The sequence below is a fragment of the Lipomyces tetrasporus genome, assembly GCF_029532465.1.
Source record: "Lipomyces tetrasporus strain NRRL Y-64009 chromosome Unknown POJ06scaffold_7, whole genome shotgun sequence".
NCBI classification, from domain to species: domain Eukaryota; kingdom Fungi; phylum Ascomycota; class Lipomycetes; order Lipomycetales; family Lipomycetaceae; genus Lipomyces; species Lipomyces tetrasporus.
In genome coordinates this window covers 1,085,566-1,110,277 of record NW_026611602.1, presented here as the reverse complement: position 1 = coordinate 1,110,277, position 24,712 = coordinate 1,085,566, and the positions used below count along the sequence as shown (strand labels likewise).

General features: G+C 47.3%; 11 protein-coding genes across 11 annotated transcripts; 5 read left to right on the top strand and 6 right to left on the bottom strand.

Annotated features, from left to right (window-relative positions):
• Window positions 1-666: 666 nt before the first annotated feature.
• Window positions 667-2,167, bottom strand: POJ06DRAFT_302348 (RTA-like protein). Its single transcript, XM_056190760.1, has 2 exons — window positions 1,765-2,167; window positions 667-1,703 (listed from the first exon to the last, which is right to left on the bottom strand). Exons 1-2 carry the CDS (start codon window positions 2,015-2,017, stop codon window positions 1,120-1,122), a joined length of 837 nt encoding a protein of 278 aa, XP_056042870.1. The 5' UTR covers window positions 2,018-2,167; the 3' UTR covers window positions 667-1,119.
• Window positions 2,168-3,300: 1,133 nt separating this feature from the next.
• Window positions 3,301-4,473, bottom strand: POJ06DRAFT_256919 (uncharacterized protein). The gene is made up of 2 exons (XM_056188082.1): window positions 4,452-4,473; window positions 3,301-4,309 (listed from the first exon to the last, which is right to left on the bottom strand). The coding sequence occupies exon 2, from the start codon at window positions 3,973-3,975 to the stop codon at window positions 3,742-3,744; it is 234 nt and encodes a 77-aa protein (XP_056042869.1). The 5' UTR covers window positions 3,976-4,309; window positions 4,452-4,473; the 3' UTR covers window positions 3,301-3,741.
• On the bottom strand, window positions 4,444-7,153 carry POJ06DRAFT_212366 (eukaryotic long-chain fatty acid CoA synthetase (LC-FACS)). The gene is made up of 4 exons (XM_056185456.1): window positions 6,773-7,153; window positions 6,408-6,718; window positions 6,014-6,350; window positions 4,444-5,955 (listed from the first exon to the last, which is right to left on the bottom strand). The coding sequence occupies exons 1-4, from the start codon at window positions 7,001-7,003 to the stop codon at window positions 4,654-4,656; spliced, it is 2,181 nt and encodes a 726-aa protein (XP_056042868.1). The 5' UTR covers window positions 7,004-7,153; the 3' UTR covers window positions 4,444-4,653.
• Window positions 7,154-7,642: 489 nt separating this feature from the next.
• Window positions 7,643-8,858, top strand: POJ06DRAFT_134686 (Sedlin, N-terminal conserved region-domain-containing protein). The gene is made up of 4 exons (XM_056184430.1): window positions 7,643-7,710; window positions 7,763-7,972; window positions 8,031-8,375; window positions 8,453-8,858. Exons 2-4 carry the CDS (start codon window positions 7,931-7,933, stop codon window positions 8,816-8,818), a joined length of 753 nt encoding a protein of 250 aa, XP_056042867.1. The 5' UTR covers window positions 7,643-7,710; window positions 7,763-7,930; the 3' UTR covers window positions 8,819-8,858.
• Window positions 8,859-9,556: 698 nt separating this feature from the next.
• On the top strand, window positions 9,557-10,769 carry POJ06DRAFT_276850 (uncharacterized protein). The gene is made up of 3 exons (XM_056189692.1): window positions 9,557-10,024; window positions 10,082-10,183; window positions 10,238-10,769. The coding sequence occupies exons 1-3, from the start codon at window positions 9,730-9,732 to the stop codon at window positions 10,300-10,302; spliced, it is 462 nt and encodes a 153-aa protein (XP_056042866.1). The 5' UTR covers window positions 9,557-9,729; the 3' UTR covers window positions 10,303-10,769.
• A 2,256-nt stretch (window positions 10,770-13,025) lies between these two features.
• Window positions 13,026-14,994, top strand: POJ06DRAFT_134660 (uncharacterized protein). The gene is made up of 3 exons (XM_056184429.1): window positions 13,026-13,474; window positions 13,527-14,009; window positions 14,066-14,994. Exons 1-3 carry the CDS (start codon window positions 13,187-13,189, stop codon window positions 14,840-14,842), a joined length of 1,548 nt encoding a protein of 515 aa, XP_056042865.1. The 5' UTR covers window positions 13,026-13,186; the 3' UTR covers window positions 14,843-14,994.
• POJ06DRAFT_198848 (putative FAD-dependent oxidoreductase) lies at window positions 14,926-16,265 on the bottom strand (the record flags this gene model as incomplete). The annotated part of the gene is made up of 5 exons (XM_056185129.1): window positions 14,926-14,981; window positions 15,041-15,359; window positions 15,410-15,823; window positions 15,877-15,953; window positions 16,004-16,265. 5 exons carry the CDS (start codon window positions 16,263-16,265, stop codon window positions 14,926-14,928), a joined length of 1,128 nt encoding a protein of 375 aa, XP_056042864.1.
• A 482-nt stretch (window positions 16,266-16,747) lies between these two features.
• Window positions 16,748-17,716, top strand: POJ06DRAFT_256907 (uncharacterized protein). Its single transcript, XM_056188081.1, has 2 exons — window positions 16,748-17,376; window positions 17,467-17,716. Exons 1-2 carry the CDS (start codon window positions 17,102-17,104, stop codon window positions 17,633-17,635), a joined length of 444 nt encoding a protein of 147 aa, XP_056042863.1. The 5' UTR covers window positions 16,748-17,101; the 3' UTR covers window positions 17,636-17,716.
• A 432-nt stretch (window positions 17,717-18,148) lies between these two features.
• Window positions 18,149-19,279, bottom strand: POJ06DRAFT_199454 (uncharacterized protein; the record flags this gene model as incomplete). The annotated part of the gene is made up of 2 exons (XM_056185153.1): window positions 18,149-18,792; window positions 18,856-19,279. 2 exons carry the CDS (start codon window positions 19,277-19,279, stop codon window positions 18,149-18,151), a joined length of 1,068 nt encoding a protein of 355 aa, XP_056042862.1.
• A 2,175-nt stretch (window positions 19,280-21,454) lies between these two features.
• Window positions 21,455-22,541, top strand: POJ06DRAFT_256904 (cyclin-like protein). Its single transcript, XM_056188080.1, has 2 exons — window positions 21,455-21,561; window positions 21,617-22,541. Exons 1-2 carry the CDS (start codon window positions 21,559-21,561, stop codon window positions 22,451-22,453), a joined length of 840 nt encoding a protein of 279 aa, XP_056042861.1. The 5' UTR covers window positions 21,455-21,558; the 3' UTR covers window positions 22,454-22,541.
• Window positions 22,534-24,529, bottom strand: POJ06DRAFT_134586 (histidine phosphatase superfamily). Its single transcript, XM_056184428.1, has 6 exons — window positions 24,189-24,529; window positions 23,918-24,134; window positions 23,724-23,855; window positions 23,028-23,675; window positions 22,790-22,973; window positions 22,534-22,740 (listed from the first exon to the last, which is right to left on the bottom strand). Exons 1-6 carry the CDS (start codon window positions 24,274-24,276, stop codon window positions 22,615-22,617), a joined length of 1,395 nt encoding a protein of 464 aa, XP_056042860.1. The 5' UTR covers window positions 24,277-24,529; the 3' UTR covers window positions 22,534-22,614.
• Window positions 24,530-24,712: the final 183 nt, after the last annotated feature.

Below are 24,712 nucleotides of genomic sequence, written 5' to 3'. Positions count from 1 at the left end.
ATCAAATTCATCCTGCGAAAGCAACGCTCCGGAAGCGCCGATGATTGCTCCGGCCCGCAAGTCGGCCACATGAGCATTACTGCTTCAGACGATAGTCAGCAGACTCGGCACATCGACGTGATTGTTACCAGATCCCACTAAATTAATCGTATTCCTATTCATGCATACAATTTCTGCCCATATTTGACGTTGTCCGGGGCAAGACGCGGAGTCGGACTTGCGGTTGGAGATTGCGCTCTGGCCGCCCCGGTGCACCCTACTACAGTACTTCCGGCATGTGCCAAATCTATATCATGAAACAGACGAGAGCAATGGGTAGCATGTGAGACCAGAGCTTCAATTCAATGGTGCCAGATTATGAATTCATGACATGGTAGAACGTAAATACGACATGTAGGACGAGTGTATTCTTAAATTGATTTCTACTAAGTCAAAGCACTTAACATGGTGAAAGTTGGAAGACTAGCGCCATTTTTACACACAAAGTACGCAGACACCGATGAGCTTCATTGTGTACTTCTGGCGCTCAGATTAGGCTATTATTGAACGAAAGCACGACAGTTTATTAGTAAGTTCTACAACCAGGTACGCGACCCAATTCGCTTATGTAAGAAGCACTTGCCAAAGTTTGGTCGCGCAGGTTCCACACATTCCCTCCTATCTCAACTATTCCCCCTTTCGGTGAAGCATAACAGAATCAAATTACAATAATGGTATAGCGACAACTTTGCAAGCTCCTATTTCCTCGCAACATCATTACACTCACAGGGAGAAAGGATCAAGACAGGATATCGAAACAGGGCTACTGCGGCCATTTATGGCTAAAGGTAACGTTAAATGTTCTCATGTAGCAAGCGCGTTCACATTCCTGGAGAAATGTGCGAGACTACTACGTAAACACACTTACGGGTGAACTCGTGACAGGTCGGGGTCCTAACGACTGCTTCACTTACAACAGCCGGCTGGTTGCGAAGCCAAATAAATTGTTATAATATGCTACTTTGTTTCACGACTGGTACATAAAATTCCGCTGCTCAACTCTTGACGCCAGCCATTGCTTACAGCTTCTCATGGCTTACTAGCTAGTATCCCGTAATCCCAAGTTCATATAGATGCCCTCTAAAATATAATAAACCGCTTCTTTTTCTCTCGGTTCGAACCATTGCTCTCCCTCGTACCCAACGCTTCCTTCTGCTCCGCTGAAATGTTGATCTTTCCCAGAAAGATTCTTGGATGGAAGATAAAGGTAATCCAAGAGGCTAAGGCGACCATCAGTGCATCGAGAACCAAGAAGTATCCTTCCTCAATCATAAGGTAGCCATCCCAGCCATAAGCCATCTCGACCACACGGTACACCGACCGAACAAAGACTAAAATCACTGCTACCGCGACGGCAAACAGAAAAACCTTTGTTTTCTTTGCGTTTCTAATGTGGGCAAACTTAGCAGGTGCATCGCCCAGGATAGTACTGCCTTGTTCGTCTGACTCTATGTTGTTGAGTTCCCAGTTCGGGGCAAATGACGGGTCACTTCCGTCTAAGCGGTGGTTTTTCTGAACTCTGATATAGTAATCGAGGCAGAAAAGCATGAACAGGATTGTCGCTGCGACTTGGAACCCAAGTCCTCCTATCATGATACCAATGTCTATTTGAGGATTGCCGCCATCAGTATTCGATGCACCTGCAGCCGCACCTCCTCCGGCAGCTACACGATCATTGTAAGTACTTGATTATCTCACAGATGCACTTAACAAGCCCCGCCGTACCTTGAATCCAGATACAAATCACATCAAGGCTGACGAATATTTTGGTGTATGCCCAAGGCTTGAATCGCGAGTGTCTAATACCCCAGATGACAGTAATCTCGCCTAGAAGGTAGTAAATCGCAGCCATGAAGAATGCTGGTGCAAATATGAGTGCGACCGACTGTGCTGTATAACGGCTCCAAATGTAGGGATCCTTAGACGACAGGTATCGGGCAATATATCCACCTGTTTCCAGTCCATTCGCGATAAACATGCACACACCCAACCAGACTTATAGTATATCGCAAGACCAGTGTGCATGGTCCATGCAATGGCGAAGAGGATCAGCGCGGTGAGGTTGGGAGCCGCTAAGGGCCAGTATCGGTAAATATTGTCGGATTCGTCGGGCCATGGCTGATTTGGGTGATTTGAGTGGCGGAGAAAGTGCAGCGATTATCAGCTCCAACAGCGGGAGGAATTGAGTACTATATATATATATATATATATATTGTCCATCTTCTTGTCGCTTTGGCGCGTCTTCGTGATGGAAAGACAATTTTGAGCGCCGATGGGAGAATGTACGTAAGCTCTTAGCCCGGAATTCACACTAATTACAGAAATTCTTTGTGGTGAGGCCACAAAAGCGGAAAGTTGTTACAAGACGTTTACTTGGCTCCCCAGCTCCAAGTTGACAATAAGCTATCGGACAAATGAGGCATCGGCTCCTGTTGTTGGTGCGGCGCAGGGGCGCCAGCGGCGTGGCTGCAGGTGACGCGGCACGGCTGACAGCGGGACCCTTTATTACTAATAAATTTCGATATCTCAACCGACTAAACATATGTTTCGGTTGCTTCTGCTACCCCAGGGCCCGATCCACACTATAGTCTGACGTGTCCACGTAATATGGGCGGAAAGTCGTCGCATTATTCCCGATTACCCAAGGAATGCTACCCCGTGTGAGACCTTTCCGACGGCGATGTAATGTTTACAGCCATTTAAGATCGGTTTAGCGAGGTTATCGGTTTACTGAAATTGATTAATAGTCGTGAGGCGTATTTTTACAGAAAATAGTATCGGTTGCGACGTTATCGACTTACGGCGAATCGGCTTAACCGGATTCTTCTGAATGTATTCAAGTCACTTCCAAAATGCTTTAGCCATCCCTGTTCTGAAACTCTGACAGTCCAACTATCCAAATCTAATGGAAGGTAGATTACAGACCTGCTAACTGTTTCCTTACGCCAATTGTCTTGTCCGCAAAGTGAGACGTCAACGTCAACATCTTACGCATTACTGGCATCATTCTTGAATCATACAATTTCCGGCCATATTTAGACATGAAGGCTAAAAACTGCAGAAGATGATTTCGATAAAGTTCATGGCGATGGCCACAAACTACGCAACAAATCCCTTACCCGATGAAGCCACGCGTCGCCAACCTTTAATTTGTTACAAAAAGAACCGTACAGTGCGAAATGGGCTAGCTTCACTTAAACGCTATCCCAATGAGATCTCTGCTCAAGTCGGCCGCCCCTCTTGAGTCTTGACACCAGGATGCCGGGACATACCCTGCCAAGTGTGCCCCACATAAATGGCTTACGCATGTAAGCGGAGACTCGTCGCTGGCTTGCTGGCAATTGTGCTATCTGAGGCTATCTAGAATTTTATGGTTATAGCACGAGTTCAAGTTCAACTAGAAATGCCGAGGACGGCATCCTACTAGTCGTCGTAATCTGAACTGGTGAGGCTGGGCCATGGGTGTCCCGTCCATCGGCACACGACGTCCACTATGGCGATTTTACCTGCTGCATACGCATCAGGATTTTAGCTATGCCTTAGCCACCCAAAATGTGCCACATGCGTTAGCTCAATATCTGTTCCTTGTGTTCCTTTTGTCCCGCTCGCTTGGAACGTAGTGCAGTCACCGCGGAGTTTGCGAAACATGTAGGCTACGCCAGCATCTCAACTCCATATTCAAACGGACAGAATGAGCCGGTATTATTTGTTTCTGGGATATCGTATATGAGCATGCTCGTGTATTGTATTTAAGCTTGTCTTAGATTGATGGTCAGTAGCGTTAGAGATAACAGAGTCGGACAGCTCGCAGTTTCGCCAAAATAAACCATAGCCCGCCTTGCGGATATCTCTATATCGGGTCTCGTCACGCTCTCTTGCACCTAACTGGGAGGCATTTAGCAATATGATATTCAAGGCAAGGCAGAATCTAAGCATACCTTGTGTGTCGCCCGGTCATAGGAAACGGTTGGTTTACTTCTTGCAGTTGTTCGCTCATCCTCTCCTTGTGGGAAAGGCATCGCTGGAAGTTAGAGGGAACCTTATCCCGAATTTACTCAGGCTAGAGGGATTAGATGATTTTCGATTTCTGGATGGAGCAAGTCCGAAAATTCGTTGAGCCTCATGAAAGGCGGTACTCAGATCCGACCGTGTGCATTCCAACCTCCGCAGCTCTTGCATCTTGTTGACTACTTCAAGAACTCTAGTCCGGCTTTGGGCTATTGGCAATTCACCATGGAGAAGATATGTGGGACTGTCACCATGTTGCAAGGTAAAAAAGCGCAATGATGAAAGTCTTTGAAATGCGAAGCCTACTCAACGAACAGGTTAATCTATTCCGCTGACAGGTCGCGATTTCATGGGAGGAAGTTTTTGGCAACAGCAAGAAAATTCTCAGCTAACAGACTTGCTAGGTCAGGAACTGGAGTTTACGGAAGAACAGTTGGAATGCAGTAGCAGCTAGTTGTCTCTAAAATACAGCAACCCAAAATCAAGCTCCGCCTCATTTTCGTTATCACATCAGTCGTGCCCACTCAAAACCATGCAGCGTAAGTCATACACCAATAAATCCTCTGCCAAAAAATAAATCTCACAAACCGTAACACAAGTCGACCCTTATGTTCTAAGTTTTTTTGTCATGTCGCCTTGTTTGTACATTTCCTGAATAACGTCCTTGAAAAAAGCAGCTGCAACGGGACGTTTTAGTTTCAACGTCGGCGTCAAAATATCATTTTCGATCGTGAAAGGCTCAACCATCAGCTTCAAGTTGCGAACCTTCTCATAGCCTTGCAGATTCATATCTTTTGCGACTTTCTCAAATTCGGCAAGAACCACTTCTATCACCCTCGGATCTTCGCATGCTTCTTGTAACGCAGCCTCGTCTGATGGACTGATATGCCTATCGAGAATTTTTGACACAAATGGCGCAAACGCCAGAGGCTGAACACCACCAATAGCAACCAGGTACGCCTCAAGCGAATTTCCGTGGATAAACAGTTGCTGAACCAGCGGACATCCCGCAAGATATGCATTCTCGATCTTTTCCGGCGCTACATACTCTCCCTGAGCCAGCTTGAAGAAATTCTTGGCGCGGTCAATAATATACACTCGACCAAGCTCATCAATCGCCGCAACGTCGCCAGTGTGGAACCACCCGTCTGCATCAATTGCCTCACGCGTGCGAGCCTTGTCCTTGTAATATTCTCTAAACACTGATGTTCCACGAATCAATAGTTCGCCACGAGGCCAAGGCTTGTCAGTCACATAGTAATCTAGTTCCGGCACGTCTTTCAAGCAGACTTCTGTCGTAACCGTGGGTGGTCCACAGTGTCCAGTGGTAAAATCAGCCGCCTGTCCAACAAGACAACCACCGTGTGTTTCAGTGAGACCATAGCCCTGTGAAATAGGCACCGCGAACGCGGCACGCAAGAACTGATGGCTATCCGGCGCCAGTGGCGCTGAGCCGCTGACAATGCAGGCCACGCGGTCCATTCCCGCATTTGCCCTGACCTTCTTTGAAATTAGCCTGTCCCATATGAATTTATTTGGCCCATGTCCGTCTGCCAAAGATTGCAACTTGACAGATAAGCCATGTCGAGCGATGCTGGAACGCCAGCCGACCGCATTGACAGTCTTGTCTTTAATCGCCGACTCGAATCTGTTTAGAAGTCTTGGTACGGAAGTGAACGCGGTCGGCCTGACTTCTAACAGGTCTTCCAAAATCTGCAAAATATTGCCTCTGTAGAACGCGACGGCTGCACCAACAGCAAGTGCGATGCCTATAGTGGCTCGTTCATAAATGTGGGCTAGCGGGAGATATGAAAGAACGACGTCAACAACGTCATTACTACTTCGCGGAAGATGGCAGAAAGCGACCGCTATCGCTGCGACAAAGTTTGCATGCGTAAGAACGACGCCCTATCATCACAGGTTACCCCAGATTTCGTACAAATTATACTTGTAGTAGTAGAAATACCTTTGGAGAGGACGTGGTCCCGGAAGTGTAGTTGATTGTCAATATGTCCGAGGGATTGGGAGGATTATGTGGCCGCAAATGCTGCTTGCCCAGTTCTTCCACCTCGGTCATGGTGTAAATCATGACACTCCTGTCCTTTGCCCAAGCCTTCAGAATATCTTCCTTGCTCTGATCAGGTAAGTCACTGTCTGATTTCAGAGGATCCATTGATATTATAACTTTTAGGTTTGGAAGATCATTCGTTAGAGATAGAATCTTAGGTATGTGATTGAGCGACGCTACCAAGATTGGTGCCTCTACGGCATTAAGAATAAATTCGCTCGAATTAGGTCCAAGACTAAATCATTACTTATTAGCATTGAATTATAGCTAATATGGACATAATCTGACTCACTTGTCGTATAATGGCACCACAATGAGGTTGTACGCATGGCAAGCCAGGTCCGTCAAGATCCACTCTGGTCTATTCTGCGAGAATAGTGCAATCGCATACTGCTCAGTCGTGGGGTTCTTAATAACATGGTCATTTAGGTGGCATAACCCAGAGCCTAAATTCGTTCGTCGCTCTGCGACAGTTCGGTAAGACTGCCAGATATAAGGCGACCACAATCCGCGTTGCGGATCAACAAGGAATCGGGCGCCCAGTAAATCTCTGTCTGGGTATTTCTTTACAGAATATTCAAATGCGTCATATTGAGTCCGGACCTTAAGATACTTGTTAGAGATCCCATCCACATCGGGGCCAAAGCAAACACGTACCAAAGGGTGAGACGACTGTATAAGTTTATCCGGCGACGCAGCATTGCGATATACTGCTGAATATCCGGGACGCTCAGAGTTTGGCAATGCGACACCTTGCTTCTCTCCAGGGGCTGACTGAATAACCCGTACACTGTCCTTGTCGTGAATGGGGCCATCGGCACCAATCGGTGCGGTTAGTAAGTCCTTGGCAGCACCGGTTCCTTTAGGACTCGGAGGATTATCACTCATGGCGATGAAATTTAAAGCAATAAATGGAAAAATCAATCAAGGAATTCGATCCCCTATATTCACTCTCAAAACAGAATAACTGAACCTGTCGTCGTGAAGCTGACTCTGCTGAGGCTGTTCCCTGTTGCAGTTATCACGGGCCAGTGCACCCGTCGAAGATTCGTGAGGGACACTGAAAGGAAGTCCCAACTCCCAAGTCAGTGCGTGAGACGCCGCACGACAAATTCTCCACGCCAATCTCCCCTAAGCGGAAGTCGATTTCCATGTTTAGCTTTTCTAAGGATCCTCTCTGATTACTGTTGTACCACGTCAAAGTTTGCTTGTAGCTTGGAATAGGAACAGAGCAGCTCCCTCTGCTCATAAAACGCGCGGTTCGCTGGCTAGAGCGGCGGTTCTCGAGCATGCGTTTCCGTCCGAACCAAACGCCAATCAGGAATCATCACCGAGGACGAAGTAATAATGTGCGCGTTCGCGTTCGTTATCTAAATCTATCGCAATGATCTTACTTTAAGTTATTTGAATCAGACACGACGGTATGTCGAAGACGTGTGAATACCCTAGCCAATACCCTAGCCATGTTTGGGATTTGTCCCATCGCGTCTTTACAATTAGTGCCTGTTTATGTCATCAATACTCAAATCGTCAAGGCAGGACAACATAAACGTTGATTACTGACATACATTTTAATAATTTTCCTTAGGATTGCTGTGAGCGTGGATGGATACGTTCGGGTAGCATGCGGGGCTAATTGCGTGATAGAGACACGATCGCGGTATCACATTAAAAACGCGTTCACGGTATTCACCGTCTCGTAACCCGTCTAATACAAGGGTCTCGTAACAAAGCTTCGCGCCCCATTACCTTCTGCTCGAAGCATCGGTGTATATTTACTACAACCTTTATCAATTGTCCTTTTACTATAACATAATGGTTTCGCGAATATATTTAGTGGCCCTAATGGGCCGTGAGGTAGTTACTTTTAGTACTCATATCGGGCCCTGAAGGAACACTAACAATTCCATATTAGAACAACCCACTCTACGTTTGCGGATTTGGACCAGAGACAGCACAATCTTCGATATTGCGGGACCCAGGCTCCACAGGTGTATCTTCACATGATGACAGCTGTAGTCTTGCAACTGCAGGCACGGAAGTTAGCGCAGTGCGAGACACAGAACTGCGGTATCAGTTCCTGGCACACATATCCCTGGACGTATTTGCGGCAAGAGCACCACAGAAGACTTCCGATTCCGATTTTGGGTTACTCTTTGTGCAGGATGGTATGGCTATGTACGGATGGATGACGAATACTGCTGTCAAAATCGTTCTTGGATTTGCCAGCGGTGAAGTCATTGGCAGCGAGATCCGAAGTGTAAGTACGCCTTCATACTCGACAGCCCATTGTCCATTATTGCTAGAAGAGATTTTTCGTACTAATATATGCTATAGATCTTCCGGGCAATCCATTTCGCGTATATTTCACTTGTTTGCAACCCGTTCTACTCTGTGGATGAGCGAAGACCGATCCGTAGCCGGAAGTTCGATATCAATATCCGACGCATTGTTGATGCCTGGAATGGTACTACGCCAGTTTTTTCTCCCGCAGAGTCAATCAGCAGAGCTAGTGCAGCCTCGCAACAGTCTACTTCCAACGGATCTGGGGCCAGTACTGTATATTATAGTAACACAAGTAACAATGGGACCGTTGAGGGCATTGTCATGTCGTACTCGGGATCGCGGTCGGCATCTCCTACTGCATTGCCATCAGGTGACGGCGGAATTAATTCAACTTCGGAAACCACGGTGGTCCGATAATGAGGAAGAGTACGATGCTGGGCGAAGATAAGTTGAGGACGGCTCACGGCAAAATGAGCCGCTTGTACGATAAGCGTCGATTAAGATGGAATAAAGTCATGTTTGCAATTAATATGCGTCGGTTCTGCTAAAGAAGCAAGATCGTCATCATTTATGGCTAGCGTAGAGGTTTCCAGAACTTTAGTAGCTCTGAATATCATAGAACGTGTTTCAGCAAGAAATAGTTTTATTCGTGTCAATAGTTCATAAGCCTTGCCGTTAATGTACCCTAGCCAGTCCATGCTATTATACACGGGCTGAGAGGTAGAGTGCGAGTTCCCGTTGATGTGGAAATAGTCTCGAGCACGGCAGGGGCCGAGACAACGGTCAAGGTGGCATTGAGCCTTCTCTGTTCTCGTATCGCTGACTGTAATTCGACATGATTATGGGTTACAGATGGCAAAGTCGGTTGCCCATGACGCTTAAATTAGTTTATGTTGACAAATTATGACGTAATATTCGATCTGTCGAATGAGTTTCTTCATTTCACATATGATATATTGCGGAGATTTAGCCGGGCGAACGATATATTGCGGATGTGGAGTTGTGGCACGGGTGCACCGGTTCCCCACATCTCGGGTAGGGTACGGCATCTTTGGCTGTCGCGCCGCACACCGGGTACACATGGTTTAGGGTTACTGTTCCACACATACAGCATGGCTAGATCGACCTTGCTTTTTCCAGCACATCCGTCCTTCATATCCTACACTCGTAAGTTATTTATTCCAAGGGTTCCCCGGCCCTCTCGCATTGCTGTGCTGTTCCAGTTGGCTGCTGCGTATCACCAAATCCACCCATTTCTTCGCTTTTTTCTCTACGATACCTTCCGTGATTCAAAACAGTGGCTGCGTTGACCCCTTAAACCATCGATCATGAATCACTCAGTATATTCGGCAGCGGCAAGGGTCACCGCATCGCGCGCGTCGTCTCATCCAACTTCTGAAGGACATTATCAACATTCATCCTACCGGACTCGCTGGAACTCATATCGATTTGGGGAAGTGCACAACGGGGCCTCCGGCATTGCACAGTTGACCCATGACCAGAGGGAGCATCTTATCCGGTCATTTAAGGAAAGCATGCGGAAATATGCGCGCGCGCGAAAGGAGTTGGACCATGAGATGAGACACGAAGGTGCAGTGAGAAGCGGCGGCCTTAGTTCCGACGGTATGCAACGCGTTAGGTATCCAGCTAGTGTCAAGCTGCTAACATTGTATGTCGCAGAAGTGAGCCAACTCGAACGGCGCCGGAAAAAACTTCAGATCGATCTTGGCCGAGCGGAAGCGTTTGTTGCCAAGTATATGAGCATTCTTTCAAATCTCGCCAGTATGTCTTTTCCTGCTTCAATATTTTGTAGACATCAGGCTGACTCAGTAATAGTTGACCCAGATTCGATAATAGTCTCTGCACCCCCTTCAAGGCCTATTTCGCCAATGCTAGCATGAGCACATGCCCTACGTTGTCGTCCTCTAATTATCATGTATGATTTATACTGGTTTTTTTTTATTTATTCTTTTCATCACTTGTTAGGCGTTGGTACTGCAGGGGCTGCGAAATTCATTTTCGTTTACTAGGGATTATTTAGGCATTGACTTCTACTCGAAACGCAAATTATACAGATAAGTTCTATTGAACTTTGGGTAGTGATTGTGGGTCGTGATTTAATGTTGTGGTGGAGCAGTCATCACAAACTCAGGGGTAACTTACTACATTTTGCACATATGTAATATAGATTGACAAAACAGAAAGTATATAATAAGCAAATTAGTATGAATCATTAAAGGGAAAAATGGAAAAGACAAGTAACTGCAATATTAAAAACTTGGAAAGGGCAAAAAGAAAAAAACCTAATTGCAGCACCTACGATTCCAGCGTGGTCTCCCACCGCAGTACTAAGTAGGCCCAAAGAAGCTTAACTGGTGTTGATCGGACGGGGAACTGTGTTTTCTTCTTGGTATGGCCGCAACCGACTAGCCATTGCGAAACAAAACTACATTCTGATTTATTGCTGACTAAGCTTGAGCTTATAAAATACACTGGCTTTCAAAAAAAAAGGGACTGATTCTTGCCGTTGCTACCGAACGCCGAATGTTCATCAACCAGATGGATGTCAAAACAGCCTTTCCCAACGACGCTTAATGAAGTAATATACATGCGACAGCCTCCTGGGTTTGAGACACAGAAATGATACGTTTGCAAGCTGAATCGAAGTCTCTATGGGCTTAACCAGGCGCCGCGCTGTTGGAATAACACCTTGACTACTGTCTTGCGCGAAGAAGGCTTTAACTGTCTCCAGTCGGACTGGTGTGTCTTTATCAGGCAGCCTGCAGCTAAATATATGGTCATTCTAATCGTTTACGTTGACGATCTAATTATTGCTGCCGACCGGGGACCAACTCTCGATCAAGTCAAGTCCAGCCTGGGACGTCGTTTCCAAGTGACGGATATGGGTGAATCAACGTGATAGTTCTGTACTGGGCTCCAATATGAACATTTATGGTTACAGTGATTCTGACTGGGCCGGCTGCGCTGACACCAAGGGATCAACGCTCGGATATGCCTTCTTTCTCCCCACTGGGCTAATTAGCTGGAAGTCGCTCGCCAACGCTCTGTTTCACGGTCTACCGCTGAAGCAGAATATGTTGCTTTAAGCACTGCAGCTCAGGAGGGAATGTATCTTCGCCAGTGTATGGGGACTGATTTCATTGCTATTTTGGGTGAGGTCCCGATTGATACTGAGCGGGATCGCAGGACAATTGAGCGCGCTACGAAAATATTGAAGTCAACCGAGGAAAAGGATACACTGATTCGATTGCTTAGTTGCATGCTTCCGTGGACTGAATTTATTGAGCACGCAAATTTATGGATATGTCAGACTTCATGCATTCTTGACAAGGCACCACTGTACGCATTCATCATTGATAATATTCTAAAATATATCGTTACAAGCCATCCAGCTCCAAGTAACATATAGTGCAATTCCCGTCAACCCTTACACACATGAAGTTCATGCAACTCTGGCGTTTTGCTTGTGTTTTGTTGTTTTCTTGCTTTACGTGTATTATTTTGTTGTTGTTGTCTAATATATTGGTTCCACCATATATCTCATCTGACACTAGGGAACATGTTGCACAGCAAGATCTCAAGATCTTGACTGTTCCTACGGAAAAATGACTGCAGACCTTTTTACCAAAGGTTTGGCCTGTCCGGCTTTCGAATATCTTAGGAATATTCTGCACGTCAATATTAAGCCATTACGGCTGGACAATAACAAGCAGAAGTTATCATGAATTATTTTGTCGTGCATGATGTCTATCACAACGCTTTGCATCCACGGGGTCGACTCGATCCCGGAACTCGGGACGACCCCACGTTGAAGCGGCGTTGCGTCCCTATGGCCGGATCCATGGCATTGTCTTCAATTATGTGTGTAAGGGACTCTTTCTCGATGATACAATGACAGTGCTCATGATCTGCCCGATTTACGCAGCGAGCGCAGCTCGAGGTCGACACAGTTCCTCCGCTTTGGGCCCTTGGGTGTACTCTTATGTACATATCCATTCGTTGTTCGGGCCCGAGGGGTGCCTAGTGTCGTTCGTTGTTTCGTTGGTTTTCGGGCTGGTTGTATATGTATATATATGTATATTGTCAATAGAATTGCCCTTTCGAAACAAAAAATAAATTACGTAATCACATATGGCGCATTTGTTCAAATACTAACTATCGTAAAAATACCTTTCCTTCCGTAAAGGGCACAGATCAAACTCAAAAGTTTGGATATACATTTTTCATTTACGAGTCAGCTTCATTTCCGGATCAGCAGCTTACTAGGCGGGAATTCCAGCTAAGGAAGCTCGTTGTAGAAAACCCAATCACATGTAATAATGCAACGCGAACGCGTCCAAAATTGCGAGATAGCAACAGTCGCGAGGACGCCCTGCCCGCAGCGGAAGAAGTAGAAAATCTCAGCGCGATGAATCAACTTGGGAAGTGGTGGGAAGATTGACGCAGCTACGTCTCCGAAATGTTCGTTTGCCAGAGTGCTCCACTTGCTCGCATGCCTAATCACCGTCTTCGAATGTAGGCTGGCAGACTGAAGCGATAATGTCCAGAACTCCAGATCCTAACAATTGTTTATTAGTGGACTGAGGGAGCGGATAATCTCATTTGGTAGGATCGATATGTTCTTCTTCTCTGGCCCAATGAATTTCCTGGCAATGACTCTTAAAATCCACGCGCCGCGTCGCGTCTTCGATTGTAATCATACCCATACTCGAGACTTCCGACTATACGTCAGCACACAACCTGCTACCCCTTCATCACCACGCAATGAAGAGAATATGGCCATGTCGATATCGTCTAAATACTATATTTGCGAACGATTTTTGTGAACTTCGGCATTTAGCAGAACGTCAACGGCAATTCAGCACACCGTCCAACCAGGGCGCGAAGCTCCGAGTCGCTGTTGTCGGGTCCGGCCCGGCGGGTTTCTATACGGCGTACAGGATATTGGAGAAGGTACCGCCAGGAGTAGCGACAGTGGATATGTATGAGAAATTACCTGTTCCGTATGGACTTGCGCGGTTCGGTGTTGCACCTGATCACCCTGAAGTAAAGGTATAAAGGCCGTCATGATATAGTCTGACAGTGGAATGCTGACATACCGTAGAATTGCCAGGAGAAATTTGAGGAAGTGGCACAGTCACCATATTTTACGTTCGTAGGCAATACAATGGTCGGTGCACAACCTTTGGCCGTCCCCAAACAGACACCGTCATTCATACCCAACCACATCCCCATATCGCTACTCCGCAAGCACTACGACGCGATAGTACTCTCATATGGTGCAGACTCGGACAAAAATCTGTCGTCGTCTGTTAGAGGACTTAACCTCACCGGTGTGTATTCAGCGAGAGCGTTCGTGGGTTGGTATAACGGACATCCAGAATTTCAGGATCTCGACCCTGATGTACTGGCAGGAGAGGAAGCAGTTGTCGTTGGTCATGGCAATGTCGCATTGGATGTTGCGCGGATATTGTTGACTGATGTTGATGTATTGCGTAAGACCGACATCACTGAGGCTGCGCTTGTGAAGTTGTCCGAGAATAAGGTCAACCGTGTGCGAATTGTCGGCCGGCGGGGCCCTGCTCAGGTGAGATTTACGATTAGGTTATATATATGGACGCAACCACTAATGGACTTCTGAAGGCCTCGTTTACGAATAAAGAAGTTCGTGAGCTCATGACGCTTAATGGAGTAGGTTTCATTCCGCTGGACGAAGAATTCCTGTCGCCGTTCCTCGTCAATAGCGCGAAGCTTGCAAGGACGACAAAGCGCCTCTTGCAGCTTCTGCAGAAAGGATCCACAACGCCTACGGCAGATGCGAAGAAGCATTTCTCTTTTGACTTTTTACTGTCCCCAGCGTCGTTTGAGGCGTTGGAGGGATCCTCCCATGTAGCAAGTGCGAGGTTCGACGTCATGGAACTGCAGGGGGACAAACTCTCCAAAGATACGCGCGTGAAACGAACCGGCGAGGTCACGGAATTGCCATGCAACGTCGGGTTCATGAGCGTGGGTTACAAGACTCATCCGCTTGCCGGGCTCGAAGACATTTACAGCGATAGTGCTAACCATGTGAATAATGAAGCCGGCAAAGTCACCGGTGACGGAATGGATACGAAGGGGTTATATTCAGCCGGATGGATAAAGCGTGGACCGGCCGGTGTCATAGCTGAAACCATGTACGATTCATTTGAGACCGCTGCCGTCATTCTTAACGATTTCGAGGTCGGCGAGATTGGCGGGAGTTCGTGTGATGGGTGGGAAGGCGTTAAGGCTGATCTTGGCGACGAGCTTGACTGGAAGGTGGTTTCATGGAGTGATTGGCAGAAAATAGACAACGCGGAGAAGGAACGAGGATCAAAGATAGGAAAGGAACGAGAAAAATTCACAAATCAGAATGATATGTTGGCTGTTTTGGAATAGATACAGGAGGATAACTTGGCCGGGCTTTTGTACATATGCATACTTTGACTCTATTCATCTATCTGATAGACAAAATTTGATATCTAAGTGTTATACATATCATGTACCATCTCGCCAATTGCCAGACTAGATGTGAGACCTTGTAGATGTTAGAATTCCTACGGAGGAGACTATAACAAAATGACACAATACACGTACCAGGACTCTCTATCCCAAGAAGGTTGACAAAACCAGGAAATCCTTCCTCTTTTCTTATTATAAAATCAGTGAATCCCTTTTCATCGGGCCCCGTGATTTTGGGTCGGATTCCAGAATAATCTGGCAACAGGGACGCCTTGTCGATGTGTGGTAAGTACCGCGATACTTCAGCGTATACCTCTTCCAGTTGGCTTCCATCAGGTACAAGGTCACTCGGGGATGTGACCCACTGGACGTTAGGTCCAAATCGTAGTCGCCCGCCTAGATCAAGTGTCAAGTGAGTACCCAGACCAGCGTGGCCGGCCGGGCACGGGTATATCTAGATTCTTTGTTAGTCGAATCACCACATGTAAGCCACGAAAACCTCACCAGTCGCTGTGTTTTCGGCTGCGATGACGCATATGAGAAATACGAGCCCTTGGCATAGTAAGGTGTGACATGTTGTTCACGAGGTAGGAGCATGTTCGATATCAACGGCGCCGACAATCCCGCCGAGTTAACAACATTCTCGAACTTCAAAGACACAGTTTCTTTTGTGCTTTCCTCGTCGCCAGTATTAAATTGAACAGTGTATAAGCCACGGGATGAGTCGAATTCGATGTCTGATACCGCAGTGTTGAGCGCCAGGTCCCCGCCACCAGCCTCAAATTGGCCGAGCAAATACGCCATAAGCGAGTGCGAAGAAACTATTCCTGTCGTCGGCGAATTGAGAATCGCTTTTCGTGCCCTGACAGCGGGCTCTATATCTTTCGCGCGGGAGAGCCGGACGAACTCAGTTGGGATCTGGTGTTCTATCAGTAAGGATCTCGAATATTGTGGTTCAATTCCGTGTATACCTCTAGTTGGCGGGCTTTTTCATGTATAGATTCAAGGTACTCATGCTCAGCGTCACTCTGGGCAACAATCCACTTTCCTGCACCACATAAGCATCCATCCAACAACGGTCCTGCACTCAATCCATACCGCAATTCCGATACGGAATGCCAACTTCCTCACAAGTCTTGTATAACATCTTCTTTCCTTTCACGCAGAGTTTCGTCTTCAATGAGTCAGGCGGATAGTACAACCCCGCATGAATGACCTCTGAATTCCGGGCCGAAGTTTCCGTGCCAGTCGCACTGTGTCGGTCAACTAACAACACAGCTCCTCTGGCGCGCACCAGTCTCGCGGCAACGGAAAGGCCAACAACGCCTGCTCCTATTACCAGATGCGAGAAATCTGCCATTATACTCTAGATCTAGTGGATGCGCAGATATCCGGCGGGAGGGAGTCCCATATAATGTGCGGATTATGACTCGGTCCCACCCCTGAGTTGGCTACTACCCCTGAGAATTTATACGTTAAAAAACATGCGCGGACCAGAATTATACCGCATAATTAAACGGATAATGAAATTAAGTATACTGGATAATGACTAAGGTAACACAAGATGCATTACTACTAAGGTCCCAATTTCATCTGCTTATCAAGTTAGTAGCAACATCCTAGACCCTTTTTGGATAAGCTACATTACCTGAAAAATAAAGTCAGTTCGACGAACCGCGTCCAACGGATATTCAAATTACGTGATTGCTAATTTTTTATTTTTGTTTGTAAGCCAGTGGTGTATTTTACAAGGTATTTACAGGCATGTACTGGCGAAGAAAAACGGGACAAAAATTGGGAAATACGGTACAAAACCGAGTCATTCCAGACTTACATCAGTTGCGGCCATACCAAGAAGAAAACACAGTTCCCCGTCCGATCAACACCAGTTAAGCTTCTTTGGGCCTACTTAGTACTGCGGTGGGAGACCACGCTGGAATCGTAGGTGCTGCAATTTATTTTTATATTCTGTTTATAGTTACCTGCGTATTATATAAAATAATTATTTTGTTATTTTTTTTTCTGTCGTAGTGCGTAGTCGGGCATATCGAATCATAATAGTCCACCAGGTCGTATCAGTGACGCGATCGCGATCGATGGTCAATAACACATCTGCAACAGCGTCAAACGATCACGATCTCTGGCCCATCTCACCACGGAAACACTCGTCACTCCTCTACAATACCTGAAAACGGAATGGCCCCGATTCCGCGCGCACAAGCGCTCTCTCTCTATCGTCGCCTTCTCCGTGAGGCCCGTCGCACGATCCCGCACCGGCGGTCATACAGATACGTGTACGAGGACGTCCTTCGCAACATGATCCGGGACGAAACGATACCGTACCGTGCTTCCCGGTTCGAAAATACCGTCACGTTCATCCGGATGGCGAGGCTTATGCGGGGGAATGAACGACGGTTGCTGAAGAATATAATTGATATCGGCTGGAATCGACAGATGAGAGCCAAGGACAAGTATGTTGTGCATTTTGATGATTATGTTACCTTGAACCTTCCCAATAATACGTTTAAGAGGGGGTCGGAATGCTGAATGAAACGTTGTAGGCTACCGAAGGGATACGGCAAATCAGCAGAGCGTTCGTTATTTAGAAAATTATACACCGATTACGATCTGACCATGAAAATGGTGAGCGAGTCTTTGGATGTGTATTTGCCGGACAACTCGAAATATTACGAACGGACCCATTCGTGGTTTGGCAGGAAAAGGAATTGAAGTGGAAGGGAGATTTGGTTAAATTGTTTCGCATCAACTGTATTATACAATTTTTGGGAAGGCGTTTGGTGGAATTTTACTGTAAATATCTCTTTTCTCATTTCATGAAATTCTCCGGCTTTTTCGTGCTCTACATTAATTGTTAATTACGTAATACCTGCATATCTTCCCACCCGTAAGCGACGTTATAACTTCCCCCAAATGAAGAGTGGGATAGACCAGACATAATTGAGATAATAACCTCCCCTACAACCGACCGCTGACATTATTTTCTCGTAAAGTACAAAGAAAGTCCGAACACGGATGATAACAACCAAAAACGACAAAGGTACAAATTTTACCATACACCTATTCCAAAACAAGAGAGAAAATGCCGCTGATATTCCAAAGAATCCAATTGAACGCGACCATAGTCACTTTAGAAACCCGTTTCTAATTGATAATATGGCAACGAAGTACGGGAGGAGTCCCACAGGACGAAATGCTATAAAAGAAATTACCAACCATGCGTTCTTAAAACTTCAGGACGTTGGATACTGGCTCGCTCATGCCGACATACAAGCCGTGCTCTTCGATGTAGCGGATTACACTGTTTGGCAGAAGGTACTGCACACTCATGCCTCGTCTGATGAATAGGCGCACTTTGGTAGAGCTTATATCGTTGTAAATAAGCTGTTTGATGACGATGACGTTGTGACGATGCTCATACATGATGTCATGCGACAACAAGAAACTTCGGACATCGGATCCGGTCCGCTCGACAATCAAGCATCCGTATCGGCCCAAGATATGGTGCAGATCCTCGTCATCCCAGACATTTGGGTCACCCATGGATTCTATCAGATCGCCGCCGGCCAACAACATGATCTTTGCCGGCCGACGCTCTCCGGTCTTGGTTTTGATGCCTCCTCGCTTGACATTAATTTCGTAGTTAAAGTGATCGAGCACAACGGCTGTTCGTTGATAGGTCGGTTGTAATGACTCCCAGGCGTCCACCATTAGCCAGGAAGACGTACGCTCGCAGGCCAGCTCGCACATACGCACGCGATGGTTGGCCGGGGCCAGCCCAGCCTTGCGGTAATTATCGGACACGGGAGAGTAGTAACCGCCGACAACCTCGAACTTGTTCAGTTCTCGAATCGTATCGATTGCCATTTCTATTAATAAAAAAAATGTAATTAGATTATTTCGCTTTTGAAAGTGAGACATTCGGTACTGACCAAACATTCGAAGGTGTAAAAACGTAATTGGCGAAAATGACCCGCACGCTACAATTACTAATGGCTGCATTGTATTATCCTGCAAAACCTCAGCCAATCTGTGAACCGGGAATGAATAACTAGCCAGATCCCGGGCTTGACGCGAAATTCCATGAGGAACCTCCTCGAGGTCAGCAGTCTGGTGGGGGGTTCGGTTCGCTGAGAGCGAGTACGGCGGTGCCAGAATGTCGAAATCCATCTCTGCCTTGCGCTTTCCGTTGGTTGTAGTTGGTTGAGCCTCGGAATGTGAATCAGCTGACGACACGGTGCTATCTCTGCTAGACGAGTTTGCTCTGGTGGAGACGGCGGATTCGGAGCCCGAGTGAACTTGCTCTTCCAGTTTGGCTACGATGTCCGAGCCAGTTGTGGAGCCGATGTCAGCCATCGATAGGTCGGGGGCGCAACGCGAATTGGAGAAATTAAAAATGTCGACAGCGGAGGAACTGCCAGCAGTCCGGGGAGTCGCGGCAGAGGTCGTGGAATGGGACAGAGATGGTGTCTGGTGCTGTCGCCTGATGATTGGGGTGAAATTTGGAGCCAGGCGCGGGTCCATGGAGAGAAACGATATAAAAAAAGCGGGTGCAGTTGGGACGGACACAGCGGACGCTGGCTGTGTCGCACTCACACAACCTAATTGTCAGTTCGATCTGCGGCGCGTTATGATTAATAATTGATTAGCGAACGCACGAACGACCAACAACGACGCAATACAGAGAAGGCGGGCGACGGAGACTGAATATGAAAAAAAGTAGGGATTAAGGAACAACTTTTGAGGCGAATGCGGAGTGAGTCGTGATCCGCAAGCGGTGTGTGCTTTATCTACGAGATGGCAGCGAACAGCTCCGAGCAAGCCCTTACCAAAAAACTTCTTCACCACATCTCCGACCACCGGGTCAGCTAGCGGTTCTCAGCAGGTCAGGTGAAGTCAGCAGTGCTTATTGTCTATAATATTCGTACCTGGATTAGGTGGGGCGCAGGTCGCTGTGGTTGGGCTGGTGCAGCCTGAGGCACGCTGGACGGTGCACGCGGCTCGGTGCCATTAGTATTATTGCCGCTTTGCGCTTGCCCCTGCTCACATATTGCCGATTACTGCCATATCTCCGGCCGTCCGCGTATCTTCGGGTCTTTGGTGACTATTACTTTTGTTGCGGGCGGGCGCTCTCGCACTCGGGGCACCGTCACCCAGGCGCCATCCAATTTACCCGTTCCTTGTGCCCGAGTATTTAAAAATCTACAAAAATGACGTTCTGGCGTCTCAATGGTTGTCAAATACGCTATGTCCGTCGTTACGCAGTGCGCACGAAGATGCCAACTGGTTGTCGCAAGCCCTTGCAATTTGCCTACTGCTCAATGTATATACATGGATACTATGTACGCTAACACCGCCAAGATAGTGCCGGGAGATTAAACTGAGGACACCTTGCTGGATTGAGCGGTCCGGCAGCTGCCCTCGTTTATATGCACACCCCACCTCTTTCGTGTGATGCTGTTGTTTCGCTTATGCTAGTCACTTGCGGTCTCGATCCGTCGGTTCCCGCCATCGAAAAGCAAGTCTTACCATTGTGAGCATTTTACCACCTGCAAAGAGCTACTGAATTTCGGACTGTCCCCGACGCCTCAACAATTGGAGTAAGAATGAAGGGTTTTGTAGCGCTTAAATAGCCGGGGCGGGTCGTAATTATATACACACCGTTTCCCCATGTGGACTGATCCTGGGGTTTTGGTCAACTGGTGAAGGAATTGTCGGCGGCCCATCAACCATATGGCATTTGAGAATGTCTGGATTTATGCACTCTTATTAATCTATTATTCAGTAATTGTCATGGCATAATTGGCATTGGTAAGCACAAACAGTATGATTAATCCAATCCATAGACTTTGACATGTATTGTTGCCAATCTACAAAACGGGATAGATTGTGAGAATGTTGGCGTACTAACCCATTCAACAACGCATTAAATTTGTGATCAGTGCGGGCACTGTCCCGAAGCCAATGATGTGCCGTTTTCCGTGGGTTTCATATTATGTTCGCGTGAGGTGGACTTTGCCGCGCTGTGAGAGATTGAAGTGAATTGTAATAGTACTGGGATTCAACCCAAGGTAAATAAAGGGCTTTGATCCTTGCATTTACTGAACAGTAAATTCCCCAATCTCTTCGGAGGATTACCGCTGGTGCGAGAATTTACTCCGAAGTCGCCTTGGACCACATCAGAACAAACTTTGACAACAGTAAGCTGTAAAGTGCATCCACTGATCACTGGAATTACGCCCTCGGCAATAAGGCACAAGCACGAAATCGCATATTGTAAGCTCCTGCTATCAATCAGAACTATCTACGCACTTCCATTATCAATCAATTTTCCTTCCATTCCTCAGGATTGTCATCCAAGAAAGCATCTAGACAGCATCGAGAATGGCGCCTCGATATGGGACTACCAAAACGAGCCGCAAGATCTGAGGCTGGCGCTTGCAAAGTGAATAATTCTTGCACGAGGTAAGGGTATCGTACATACGTCTCTATCACGCAGTAACTGCTTAAAGCTCACGCCCCATCCCATTCTCAGCTCGTACCGCCAGCAGATCTCGACGGTACAGCTACTCCTCCTGAGCCTCTGTTGTCACTTCGAGAGACCCAGGCTGTGGAAGAGCCGATTCCAGTAATGGATGGTATGTATACTAGTTGCACAAGGCTTCAGGCAAGCGGCAGACTGACGTCTCGCAGGCGGCAAATTACTTTCTCTCGTCACAGAATCGGCACTGGCGATTCACTCGCCAGCAGCTCGAAAATATCCGACTGGAGACCGAATCCGAAACCAGGATGTCACGGTCCGATCTAGGTGATCCGCGGCATCTACGCATTTACCTCCACGGCCTTATTCAATCCCTCGGTCGCCATCTCTCTGTACGCCAGCAAGCGCTCGCGACAAGCGAGATTTACCTCGCGAGATTTTACATCCGCACATCAGTTCAAGAAACAAACCCATATCTAATTCTCGCAACATGCGTGTACGTTGCCTGTAAGATGGAAGAATGTCCGCAACATATCCGGTCTGTCGTCTCGGAAGCGAAGTCTCTCTGGCCGGACTACATCACCCACGACCCCACCAAGCTAGCCGAGTGCGAGTTTTATTTGATAGAGGAACTGGACTCTTATTTAATCGTCCACCACCCGTACAGATCGCTTATTCAGCTTTCGAAAGCGCTCGGTGCGTCGGGAGTTAACGTCGGTTTGTCATCTGACGAAATGCAAACCGCGTGGTCCGTCATAAATGACTCGTACATCACCGACCTACCATTGTTGTATCCACCCCATGTTATTGCGCTGACGGCGATCTACATATCTGTCGTCCTACGCCCGCCACCCGCCGCAGCACAGACTGAACGCGCAAAGACGCGATTGCAGAAAATCATGGATTGGTTCGCGGCCTGTGGAATCGATCTGGAAGCGGTCGTTGATTGTGCACAGGAGATGATCAGTTTGTACGATGTGTGGGAATCATATAGTGAGAAGACGTGCCGAGAGCTGATAGCTCGGGTTATGAATGGGAGACGTGGATGAACCTATTTCGGGTGGTTTTTGGGATGTTCGGATACGTGTGTGTGCATTTTTGGCAACTAGATTTTGTAAATATTATTAGAATAAATTTATATCGAATATATATATATATATATTGTGGAATAAGCGACGTGCAATCTACATTAATGTGCAGCTATGTGTAATTACGCCGAGGCTGTGGCTTCTGTTAGCTCCTTCAACTCGGGCGCCTGTTCGCCAAGATGCTCCTTGCATTGTGTGCTCCAATCTCTCATTGGACTGACTGACCGCACAAAGTCCTGAAACGCAGCCTACTCCTATTAGAATTCTGTTTAAAGACATATATCCTGGACAACTTACAAAAGTGCAAAACGAACTATCCTCGCCCCAGTGCTTCCCTTTGGGCTGGCAAGCAGGTATACCCATAGGACGACCGTTGTACTTGACTCTTACAAATTTCGCGGGACTTCCTAGTGACCATGATGTAGACTTGATTTTTTCTTCGAAAAGCTCAAACGTGATATGCGATGTGAAGTTAATCCACCTGTCACTCTGTCAGCTCTAACACTCATTAAACTCTCACCACAAGGGTACGCACCTATTATCGAAGACGCCCATAGTAGACAAAATTGCGCCGATCGATGAGTCATGGGCAGCATATAATGCTAGCAATGGCACTTTTCTATAAACCTTCACCTCCTTTTGTCCCAGCATTTGCGAAATCTCAGCCATATTTTCACTCACAATCGGGTCACCAATCGTCATCCTTTGCAGCACGTCCGCAAAGAATCGGCCCATTCCCAATTGCTTCATCTCTGCATTTTTCTCGTACCCAGCAAACTCACATTCTAACGCCGCCCTGGCAACAGTATTCACGACTTGCCGATTAGCAAACCCGGGCGGTGTCTTGATGTTGTGTGCGAGTGCAGACGAATATGTATCAATAATCGCCCAGGCTGCGTCTTTATTGTTGCCGTCCCCGACAGTAATCCTGCCTTCTGGACTCGACAAGATATCTTTGAGGACGTGACTGGCTTCCTCGAGTTGCGGATTCCATTTCTTGGCTGCCGCCTCTTGGAACTGTTTCCGCAGCTCAGACAAACGCGGGCAGTACACCATTGGATGCAAGTTTTCCTCAAATGGGAATCGTTCGAGAAGTGTAGGAGTGGCTGAGTGGCTGGTTAGGGGGTAGAGACCATTGAAAACTTGTTGCAGTGTCTCTCTTGATCGCACTATTCCAGTAGTTCTGTGGATACATTAGCAGTGGCACCCATCGCGTGCTACATGAACATACCGAAGATATATATCTGATGTTTTTGTAAAATTTCGAGGAAGAAAAGCCAACCTGTCGACATACAACTCGCGCAACTGTGCACCCAGGTAATGCCCACTAATCCGCCCCCTATCCGTTAACTGCCCCTCCGTACTGTACAACAAGTCAGTATCGCGGTAGGAACGGTCTAGGATCCGTTTGCGCAATTTGCTCACCAAATTCCTTTCTTCCCGGCATTTGTAAAGAGCGGTGACGGATCCTCCTCCGTCAGCGTTTCGATCTCGCGTTCGTATTCAAACGTTGTGACTTGCTGGATTTGTGGATTGATCAGTCCTGTCAATGACCGTCGAGTCGACTCGCATAAAGGCCAAAATATTGGGAAACCCCATTTGTCCCATTGTTGAATTGATCTGTGCACCGGAGTTCTCTCGCCTACAATGGTTAGAGGACAAAATAAGGGAGCGAGGCCAACACCCGTATACATACCGTGTCGAAAAAGGACCTGGACCTGTTTGAGAGTGAGGCTGTTGGGATAATGATCTTCCACTCCTGGAAAAACTAATGGCGGTCCCATGTTTTCTGATCCTAAATGTTAACAGCCGGAAAGTCCGGACAGGGTCGGTCCGCCTTACCAGTCATAGTTCAGGGGTTGGAACGCCCTGGGAGTAACCACCCTGGCTGTTGATCGCTTTTCCAATCTCGACGAATAGCTTCGTCTCGATCTATCTGCGGACCTGAAGTACGTCCGATAACTCGAGCTGGGGGCAAAACGGATCAACTGAGATGTAAGCTCGACCGTCGTCCTAATCAGTTCTAATGACACCACTATGCTAATATATGATTCAGCCTCACTGTACACAAACTGCTCCGCCAGACGAAGCGCTTGTGCGAATACTGCGGAAGACAGGAGATATACATGTATTCGGCCACCCGTCTGCTAATTCGCAGTCGTCCATACCGACTACTCTCAGTACTACTTGCGCCAGCGCCACCCGCGTCCTGCCTTCGTC

Coding starts and splice junctions, on each gene's coding strand:
- POJ06DRAFT_302348 (XM_056190760.1), bottom strand. CDS start 2,017: ATGTTTATCGCGAATGGACTGGAAACAGGTGGATATATTGCCCGATAC. Junction 1,704..1,764: donor GATTTGTATCTGGATTCAAG/GTACGGCGGGGC, acceptor ATGATCGTGTAG/CTGCCGGAGGAGGTGCGGCT.
- POJ06DRAFT_134586 (XM_056184428.1), bottom strand. CDS start 24,276: ATGGGACCGCCATTAGTTTTTCCAGGAGTGGAAGATCATTATCCCAAC. Junction 22,974..23,027: donor ATGGGCGTCTTCGATAATAG/GTGCGTACCCTT, acceptor ACAGAGTGACAG/GTGGATTAACTTCACATCGC. Junction 22,741..22,789: donor ATAGTTCGTTTTGCACTTTT/GTAAGTTGTCCA, acceptor TAATAGGAGTAG/GCTGCGTTTCAGGACTTTGT.
- POJ06DRAFT_134660 (XM_056184429.1), top strand. CDS start 13,187: ATGAAGAGAATATGGCCATGTCGATATCGTCTAAATACTATATTTGCG. Junction 13,475..13,526: donor CTGATCACCCTGAAGTAAAG/GTATAAAGGCCG, acceptor GACATACCGTAG/AATTGCCAGGAGAAATTTGA. Junction 14,010..14,065: donor GCCGGCGGGGCCCTGCTCAG/GTGAGATTTACG, acceptor GGACTTCTGAAG/GCCTCGTTTACGAATAAAGA.
- POJ06DRAFT_212366 (XM_056185456.1), bottom strand. CDS start 7,003: ATGAGTGATAATCCTCCGAGTCCTAAAGGAACCGGTGCTGCCAAGGAC. Junction 6,719..6,772: donor TACAGTCGTCTCACCCTTTG/GTACGTGTTTGC, acceptor AAGTATCTTAAG/GTCCGGACTCAATATGACGC. Junction 5,956..6,013: donor GGACCACGTCCTCTCCAAAG/GTATTTCTACTA, acceptor CTGTGATGATAG/GGCGTCGTTCTTACGCATGC.
- POJ06DRAFT_256919 (XM_056188082.1), bottom strand. CDS start 3,975: ATGCTTAGATTCTGCCTTGCCTTGAATATCATATTGCTAAATGCCTCC.
- POJ06DRAFT_134686 (XM_056184430.1), top strand. CDS start 7,931: ATGGTTTCGCGAATATATTTAGTGGCCCTAATGGGCCGTGAG. Junction 7,973..8,030: donor TGGCCCTAATGGGCCGTGAG/GTAGTTACTTTT, acceptor ATTCCATATTAG/AACAACCCACTCTACGTTTG. Junction 8,376..8,452: donor TTGGCAGCGAGATCCGAAGT/GTAAGTACGCCT, acceptor TATATGCTATAG/ATCTTCCGGGCAATCCATTT.
- POJ06DRAFT_276850 (XM_056189692.1), top strand. CDS start 9,730: ATGAATCACTCAGTATATTCGGCAGCGGCAAGGGTCACCGCATCGCGC. Junction 10,025..10,081: donor CGGCGGCCTTAGTTCCGACG/GTATGCAACGCG, acceptor TGTATGTCGCAG/AAGTGAGCCAACTCGAACGG. Junction 10,184..10,237: donor CATTCTTTCAAATCTCGCCA/GTATGTCTTTTC, acceptor ACTCAGTAATAG/TTGACCCAGATTCGATAATA.
- POJ06DRAFT_256907 (XM_056188081.1), top strand. CDS start 17,102: ATGGCCCCGATTCCGCGCGCACAAGCGCTCTCTCTCTATCGTCGCCTT. Junction 17,377..17,466: donor CAGATGAGAGCCAAGGACAA/GTATGTTGTGCA, acceptor GAAACGTTGTAG/GCTACCGAAGGGATACGGCA.